General features: G+C 52.9%; 1 protein-coding gene across 2 annotated transcripts in view; it reads left to right on the forward strand.

The window, feature by feature from the left end:
* Positions 1-6,543, forward strand: part of PADI4 (peptidyl arginine deiminase 4) — a 30,632-nt gene extending 24,089 nt beyond the window's left edge. For both annotated transcript variants that reach the window (XM_003127648.4, XM_021095428.2), the window contains exons 11-16: positions 548-702; positions 1,989-2,130; positions 2,330-2,432; positions 3,189-3,259; positions 3,891-4,031; positions 6,065-6,543. In XM_003127648.4, coding sequence (XP_003127696.1) covers positions 548-702; positions 1,989-2,130; positions 2,330-2,432; positions 3,189-3,259; positions 3,891-4,031; positions 6,065-6,298 — 846 coding nt within the window. In that variant the 3' untranslated portion in view covers positions 6,299-6,543. The remainder of the gene's footprint in view (positions 1-547; positions 703-1,988; positions 2,131-2,329; positions 2,433-3,188; positions 3,260-3,890; positions 4,032-6,064) is intronic.
* Positions 6,544-9,255: the final 2,712 nt, after the last annotated feature.

Genomic DNA, 9,255 nt, shown 5'->3' on the forward strand with positions numbered 1-9,255 from the left:
GCTGTGCTGAGACTCTGGCCCTTCCTGCTGGTTTCAGTCCTACTGTGTTCAGTGACCACATCTCTGAAGCTGACCAAGGCCGGACTTTCTAATGTCACAAGCCAAACCTCCAGGCCAACAGACACCTTAGCAGAGGCATCCTCACCCTTCCCGCAGACAGCCTTGGCTGGAGGGGCCTGCTGGGAAGACAGCTCAATCGTGTCCTCCTGCGAACTGGCTGGGACCTGAAGAGCCACGCGCCCCTCTGACCTTAGGTTCTACTCCAAAAAGGAGGAGAAAAATGATACACTGCAGATTCCTCATTACACCTGGTCAAGGTTTATAAAACAATTGGTGTACATCAGGGACTCAGTGAATTCTGGTCCTTTTTCTTGCCTCTCTGGCCCTGCTTTCCGTCAGCAGTCCACAAATCGTAAGGCTGCTGCTCCGAACCCGCAGCTCAAAGGTTATTTCCTGTGACCAGGCTGATTCTTAAACCTGGATGCCACCATCTCTTCAGCCAGGGACTAAGTTCTCTCACTCTTGGCACCTGCTTCTCCCGTCTCAGGGTCCAGATTTTGGCTACGTGACTCGAATGCCCCAAACAGGGAGGGTGACTGACCTTGACTCCTTTGGGAACCTGGAAGTGAGTCCCCCGGTCACGGTCGGGAAGAAGGAATACCCGCTGGGCAGGATTCTCTTTGGAGACAGTGGTTACCCCAGGTAAGGAAGGGAGGGTGGAGAGGAGTGGGCAGGATGCAGGGATGCCGGGCAGGGGTGGGGGCAGAGGCCAGGGCAGCCTGAGTAGGCTCAGCAAACTTGAGGGGGTGCGAGAGGGATCAAAGATCCCAGCAAGGAACAGGGGCTGAGGAGCCCCCGCGTCACAAGCTCAAATTCCAGCTTTGCCATTCAGGCTCTTTCAGTCAGTGAACATTTACTGAGTCTCTACCATGTTCCCCGGCCCTGTGCTAGGAACTAGGAAAGCATGCAGCCATGGACACAACGGATGAGTCCCTGCCACTATTCTCAACAAAGAAGATAATTTCTAATTGTGAAGAAAATACAAAAGCAAGGGGCAGAGGAGGAGTGGGAGCTATGTTAGTCCGGGTGACCAGGGAGGGCTTCTTTGGGAAGGGGGCTTTTGAGCTGATGACAAGGAGGACATGACTGCATGGAGATCTGGGCGAGAGGGTTCCTGGCAGATGAAAGGGCATGAGCTAAGGCCCTGAGGCAGGAATGAGCTTAGCTGGTTCAGGCAGGCCAGAGCGGCTAAAACTGAGCAAGAGGAAGAGGAAAGAGCTAGATCATGAGGGACTGGGGAGGCCAGGGCAAGGAGAAAACTGAAGCTCAGAAAGGTGAAGGGGAGTTGCTGTGGTGGCTCAGCAGGTTAAGGACCTGACTAGCATCCATGAAGATGCGGGTTTGATCTCTGGCCTCGCTCAGTGGGTTAAGGATCCGGCGTTGCTGTGAGCTGTGGTGTAGGTTGCAGACACAGCTCAGATCTGGCATTGCTGAGGCTGTGGCATTGGTCGGCAGCTAGAGCTGTGGTTCGAGCCCTAGCCCAGGGAGCTTCCATATGCCTTGGGTTTGGCCCTAAAAAGAAAGGGAAAAAAAAGAAATTAAAAAAAAGAAAAAGAAAAGTGAAGAGATATCCTCCAGGCCGCCAAGCTAACGCAATCCCCAATACAGTGGGACCGGCTCCATATCCCGTACTGACTACGCTGAGTCAACAGGCAGTGCTGAGGCTTCTCTGAGGCTAAGCTCTGGTCCTTCTTGCCTTACTGACTTGGGGCCTCCGTTTCCCCCAATAAAACTGGGGTGACAATTTCTAAATTCCTCGGGTGTCAGATGATATAATAAAGGTGTCCCAGGGTCCTGAATCCCGTCCGGAAGGAGAACACTGACTCCTTTGCAAGTCTCAGTCCCTCAGAGACTACCTTGTTAATCCCCACTCCTCTGGACCCCCCATCCCATCTCCCCATAATGCTCCTTTAACCCTGTGTTGGCAGCCAGGAAAGCCAGGAGATGCACCAGGCCCTGCAGGATTTCCTTGGCGCCCAGCAGGTGCAGGCCCCAGTGAAACTCTACTCTGACTGGCTGTCTGTGGGCCACGTGGACGAGTTCCTGAGCTTCGTTCCGGTGTACAAGAAGGTGCAGTCCAGGGGGGCTGCCTGGAGGAAGCCACACGCCACCTTCCTGGGTTTCCAAGCACAGCTCTGCCCAGGAAGGGGCATGGAGGAGGCAGCCAGCCTGGGTCCAAGCCCACACTCCCTGCACCTTCGGCAGAGCCCTCCTCCTTGGGAGCCCCAGGGGCAAAGCTGACCTCTGACTCCAGGGTTTCTGCCTCTAGGGTTTCCGACTGCTCCTGGCCAGCCCCAGGTCCTGCTACAAACTGTTCGAGGAGCAGCTGAAGAAGGGCCACGGGGAGGCCCTGCTGTTTCAAGGGCTCAAGAGTAAGTTGACCACGCCTTGTTCTTTTACCTGGCAACCTTCCTCTGCCTTCAGGTGGTCCCCTATTGCCAGATGGAATCTTCGGTGCTCAGTCCCAGGGATGCTGTGTGAACAGGGCAGGACAGCTCCATGCCCTTGGGAAGTGAGTCAAGGAAACAACTAAACACAGGGGCTTTGAGAGCCGTCTGGGAGGAACTTAAGGAAGGCCTCCCAGAGGAGGCAAAGATCAAGCAGGAGCATGAGGGATGGGAAGGAGCCGGCCAGGCACATGGGCAGTGGGCTGAGAGGCAGAGAGATATTTCAGACAGAAAGAACAGTGAATGCAAAGACTCAAGAGAGAAAAGTTCAGTCTGGCTGGAGCACAGAATATTGTTTTTCTTTCAGTAAAGTCCACAAACACGGGCCAGAGTCAGAGGTTGAAGTCACCAGAGGTGAGAGTTCTCACCTCTTATCTGTATAGGTCATGTAGGATCAGGCAATGGTCAGACCTCTGTTTGCCCCTTGAGAAATGGGATCCCTTTGGGGGAGAAGAGAATTTAAGGAATGAAGGTGACACTTTTAATGAGACCTTACCCTGATAAATTACTTATTAAAGGCATTTGCTCCCAGATGCTCACAACAAACCTGTATGTTAGGAATCACTGCTGTCCCATCTTTGTGATGGGAAAATGGAGCCCCCACTATATCTTTTGAAAAAAGGGAAATGGACCTCTGAATTAATTCATCCGCTTTTTTTTTCTTCTTTTCCTCCATGACAGGAAAAAAACAGCAGAAAATAAAAGACATTCTGTCAAACAAGAAACTGAGAGAACACAATTCCTATGTGGAGGTACTAGGAAGCCAAAATCAGAGGAAGACAGGAAACTCTCAGAGACAGAGGGAAAGAGGCCAAGCGCAGGAGTGACCAGAAAGGCAGGGACTCGGAAGACAGAGGACTGAGCAAAGGGAGGGGAGGAGGGAAAAAAGGAAGAGCCCATCACACAGCCTTCCAGACCCTGGCTCTGGTCCTTCCCTTGGAAGGGCCTCGTCCCCACCTGCTTCTGCCTCCGGGACAGCGGCCCCGCCCCGTGGTGGCCCCGCCCCGTGGTGGCCCCGCCCCGTGGTGGCCCCGCCCCGTGGTGGCCCCGCCCCGCGGTGGCCCCGCCCCGCGGTGGCCCCGCCCCGCGGTGGCCCCGCCCCGCGGTGGCCCCGCCCCGCGGTGGCCCCGCCCCGCGGTGGCCCCGCCCCGCGGTGGCCCCGCCCCGCGGTGGCCCCGCCCCGCGGTGGCCCCGCCCCGCGGTGGCCCCGCCCCGCGGTGGCCCCGCCCCGCGGTGGCCCCGCCCCGCGGTGGCCCCGCCCCGCGGTGGCCCCGCCCCGCGGTGGCCCCGCCCCGTGGTGGCCCCGCCCCGTGGTGGCCCCGCCCCGTGGTGGCCCCGCCCCGTGGTGGCCCCTGCCCACCACCCTCCTCCCCGCTCCCCCAGAGCTGCATTGACTGGAACCGGGCGGTGCTGAAGCGGGAGCTGGGTCTGACCGAGAGGGACATCGTGGACATCCCCCAGCTCTTCAAGCTCCAGGAAGACATCCGAGGGATCCTCAAGGCCGAAGCCTTTTTCCCAAACATGGTGAGGAGGTGGTCTTCCGACTCGTCCTGACTTTGCTCGTGGCATTAAATCAGAGAGGCCAGCTGAGCTCTGGGACTAGGGAGGCTCGGTTGTCTCCTCCCACCTTGGGCTTTGCTCGGCCCTGTCCGGCCTACAGAGCCTCTCGCCCTCTCACAGCCACCTGAAGTTAGATTATCATTGCCCCCACTTTACAGATGATGCCCAGCGAGGCCAGGTCTCCAGCACAAAAACTCACAGTTGGCAAGAGGTGGGGTTGAGAGCTGGGATTCAGAGCCGGGGGGTCTGGCTGCCCTGCCCCCTGTGGGTTTTCCTGTGGCAGGTGAGGTGGGGAAAGCGGAACAAGCAACAAGCAAGATGCTCTCAGATGGGGTTAAGCCCATGAAGGGAATAAGGGTGGGGCACCTTTTCAGACCATGTGGTCCAGGAAGGCCTCCTGGAGGAGGTGAGGCTGGCATTGCCTGAGCTAAGTGGGATTCACCTGCTGAAGGGAGAGCTTGAGGGGGATCTCACCTTTCGAGAACTTCTAACTGTGACCCCAGCACCATCTTGAGGTTATCTAGTGTATATTTCCCATCCCTCTGCCCTGTTACCCTGTCTCTTCAAAGAATACCCGCTGGCCAGGCAGAAACCTCACCCAGTTCTACTGGGACCCTTCAGCTGCCACCTCTGCTGCAGCTGGGCATTAGAGTTCAGGGAGGAGCCAGTAGCTCATGACACAGTGGTCCTCTGACTGGGTTCTCCAGGGCTTTGGGGTTCCAAGGCAGGGCCTCAAATATAGTTAGTAGCTTAGATTTTTTATCACTGAGGTGCTGCAGAAGATTTTGTTTAGACTAAAAGGTTCGTTGGAGTTCCCTTGTGGCACAGTGGGTTAAGGGCCTGGTGTTGTCACTGCAGGGGCTTGCGTTGATGCTATGGTATGGGTTCAATCCCTGGCCCAGGAACTCCTACATGCCTTGGGCATGGCCAGAAAAAAAAATAGTATTCCTTAGCTAAAACAAGACAGAAGACCCTCTCCTAACCCCCCTGAACAAAATTCCTTGGCCCCAAGCCTTTCATTTTTCTTCCTTTTTGGCCCAGCCAGGAAGGAAAGCTGATGCTGGCAGCTGGGAGATAAGGCATGTCCATGAAGTCAGTAGCTTCACTGAGGGCTGAGGTGGTGCCTCCACTGTGTCAAGCCCTGGAGGGAGCTGGAGCCAAAGCCATGACCCTCCCAGGAGTCTGTGATGGGAGGTGGGGATATGGGCCTGATGCGGAACAGGTGGAGGAATTAAAGAGTGCCACGCACTCAGCCTGGGCTGGGACTGAGCAGTGACAGAAAACAAGGGGCCCTTTCAGTGTCTCTTAAGCCCTGGAGGGTGACTCTGCACCGACACAGACTCTGCATGTGTGTTCTTAGCCACTTGTCATAGCAATGGACATGTTTGCAATCTTTTTGCTGATGGGTCTCAGAGAGGTAAAGTGACTTACCTAAGGTTGCACAGCTCTCCAGTGGTAGAGCTGGGATGCAAACCCATGTTGGCCTGGGACCAAAACACTCATCCTTTCACCTCACCAGGCCACCTCCCAAAGTAACGGAGGAAACAGAGTCATTTACATAAGGTATAATATATGGAAAGTGCTAGCAAATAGGTAGTCACGTATTCACCCATTCAACCGGTATTTATTATGTGCCTACTACGTGCCAGGCACTGTGCTGGGAGCTATGGAGGAGGAGGACTAATTGCCAGAGTTTGGGGATTCACAGGCAGCTTCACAGAGATGATGGTATTTGAGCTGGGCCTCGAATACTAGAATTTGCCAGAAGGGGGCAGTGAGGAAGGAGAGAATGGTGTTAAGAGCATGGACAGGCTTGAATATAAGTCCTAGACTGGCTGGGTGGCCTTAGGTAGCTCTTGTTAACTGTCTGGGCCTCAGTTTTCTCATCTGTGAAGTGGGACTCCTACTTCCAAAGGTCAGAAGAGGAGGAGGAGCACAGGGATGGGGCTGCAGGCTGCGCACGGCTGCCCCTGACCTGGGCTCCCCCTTCCTTACAGGTGAACATGCTGGTGCTGGGGAAGTACCTGGGCATCCCCAAGCCCTTCGGGCCCATCATCAATGGCCGCTGCTGCCTGGAGGAGAAGGTGCGCTCCCTGCTGGAGCCGCTGGGCCTCCACTGCACCTTCATTGACGACTTCTTCTCCTACCATGTCCGGCACGGGGATGTGCACTGCGGCACCAACGTGCGCCGGCAGCCCTTCTCCTTCAAGTGGTGGCACATGGTGCCCTGAGCCCGTCCCCCCACCACCTCTCCCTCTGGATGCTCCCAGCCAGAGGCTCTGGTCCCCTGCAGTGCGGCCCAGTGAGGGCTCTTGGGGACATTTTGGCTCCCAGGGTGGGTTGGGGGGCACCATCCAGGCAGCAGCTTGATTCCTTTCCCTGTTCCCCGGTTCCTGGAACCCCCGCTGAAGACCCCTGACATTGAAAACTCAGTTCTGCTGTGAGACGCTGCAATAAAGTTTTCTATCACTTTGAACATGAGGTCAAGCTATCACTTCTATCATTTTTTCATTCACTCATTGTCATGGTCAAATTTAATGTTATAAACTTGAAGGTGCAACTGGGATGCATTGAAGGCCGCTGTTCCTGCGTGTGTCTTCCTCTCCCTGGCATATATTTGGTCTATAAGATTTTCGCTGATCTGGAGTTCCCGTCATGGCTAATTGGAAATGAATCTGACTAACATCCATGAGGATGCAGGTTCAATTCCTGGCCTCGCTCAGTGGGTCAGGGATCTGGTGTTGCCGTGAGCTGTGGTGTAGATCTCAGATGTGGCTCAGATCCTGCGTTGCTGTGGCCGTGGCGTAGGCCAGCAGCTACAGCTCCAATTCAACCCTTAGTCTGGGAACCTCCATATGCCACAGGTGGGACCCTAAAAAGACAAAAAAAAAGATTTTCTATGATCTGAGCCTAGTTGATGTTAAGCTTCCTGAGGAGTCTTTGAAGAAGGGAGAGGTGGGAGAGCTGAGCCCCCAGGGGTGCGGCACGTCCCCAAAGCTGCATTGAAGTCCGTTCCCAAACAGCCACAGCCAGATGAACATGCCGAAGCCTATGGATGTTCATTTGATTATTTGCTTTAATGTATATGTATATAAAATGCACTCCTCTGTGTACCTATTTCATGATGAAAAATAAAATTATAAAAATTAGACTGGGATAAGAGGTTGGGGGAGGGATGAATTAGAAGTTGGGGATTAATATATACACACTACTGTGTATAAAACAGATCACCATCAGGGACCTACCATATAGCACAGGCAACTACACTCAATACTTCGTAAAAACCTATAAGGGAAAACATTCTGGAAAAGAAGGTATATATATATACATATATATATATATATATATATATGTATGTATATATATGTAGAATTGAACCGCTGTGCTGTGTGCCTGAAACTAACACGATATTGCACATCAACTATATTTCTTTTTTTTTTTTGTCTTTCCTAGGGCTGCACCCGAGGTATATGGAGATTCCCAGGCGAGGGGTCTAATTGGAGCTATGGCTGCTGGCCTACACCACTACCACAGCAGCACGGGATCTGAGCCACGTCTGCGATATACACCACAGCTCACGGCAACGCTGGATCCCTAACCCACTGAGCAAGGCCAGCAATTGAACCTGAAACCAGTCGAATTTGTTAACCACTGCACCACGATGGAAACTCCTCCACTATATTTCAATTAAAAAATTTTTAACTGGGAGTTTGGGGTTAGTAGATGCAACCTATTATATTTAGAATAGACAAGCAATGAGGTCCTACTGTACAGCCACAGGGAACTCTATCCAGTCTCTTGAGCTAAACCATGATGGAAGATAATATAAGAGAATGTGTGTGTATATATATATGTGTGTGTGTGTGTGTGTGTGTGTGTATGACTGGGTCACTTTATTGTACAGCAGAAATCGGCTCGACATTGTAAATCAACTATGCTTTAATAAAAATAAAATAACTTTTAAAAATTTTAGAGGGAGTTCCCGTTGTGGCTCAGTGGTAAAAAACCCAACTCGTATCCATGAGGATGTAGGTTCAATCCCTGGCCTTGCTCAGTGGTTAAGGATCTGGCATTGACCTGAGCTGTGATGTAGGTCACCGAGGTGGCTTGGATCCACGTTGCTGTAGCTGTGGTGAGGCTGGCAACCACAGCTCTGATTCGACCCTGAACCTGGGAACCTCCATATGCCATGGGTGTGACCCTAAAAAGACCAAAAAAAAAAAAAAAAAAAAAACCCACAAATTACCACAACCTTGGTGGCTTAACATGACAGAAATTTATCCTCTCACAGTTCTGGAGGTCGGAAGTCAAAAAGCCGTTTCATTGGGCTGAAATCAAGGGACCCTCAGGGCTGCGTCCCTCTGTGAGGCCCTGAGGGAGAATATGCTTTTTGCCTCTTCCAGCTGCTGGTGGCCGCTGGCAGGCCTCGGCTGGTGGCTGCAGTACTCTAATCTGGGCCTGTGTGGTCACACTGCCGTCTCATGTGTATGTCGCATCTCCCTCTGCCTCTCTTCTACAGACACCTGTGGAGTTCCTATTGTGGCACAGTGGGTGAAGAACATGACTGGTCTCCCTGAGGATGCAGGTTCAATCCCTGGCCTTGCTCAGTGGGTTAACTCTCCAGCGTTGCCACAAAGCTGTGTCGTAGAGTTGCAGGTGGGGCTCCCATTCGACCGCTAGCCCAGGAACTTTGATATGCCACAGGGGTGGCCCTAAAAAGAAAAAAATAAATAAAGACACCTTGTGATGGCATTTAGGGCCAGGATAATTCAGGATAATCTCCCAGCTCAAACACTCTTAGTCACATGTGCCAACTTAGTCACAACCACGAAGACTCTGCCCGCAGGTTCCAGGGATTAGGACCTGATATCTTTCGGGGGCTATTAAGCTAACCTCCTACAGGTTAGGAACCACCATTTGCCAGCCGGGCAGGTAGAAGGGGAAGAAGCCAAGCATCCCCTTTCCAAGCACCTGCATTCCACCCAGTCAGGAAAGAGGCAAGACTTAACGCTTACTTTAATGAGATGTAATTGACACATACGTTGTGTACGTTTAAGCTGTACGAACGTGTACAACTGATACATTTCTAGGCTGCAATATGATTACCACGGTCCTGCATCACCTAATGATCATCTTTCCCCCTGAAAACATGGTTTTAAACATTCATATTATCTTCTTTGTTTCCACG

The sequence above is a fragment of the Sus scrofa genome, chromosome 6, assembly GCF_054392235.1.
Source record: "Sus scrofa isolate SSC_HxYL_T2T_F1_AM1 chromosome 6, Sscrofa_HxYL_maternal_Yorkshire_Landrace_v2.0, whole genome shotgun sequence".
NCBI classification, from domain to species: domain Eukaryota; kingdom Metazoa; phylum Chordata; class Mammalia; order Artiodactyla; family Suidae; genus Sus; species Sus scrofa.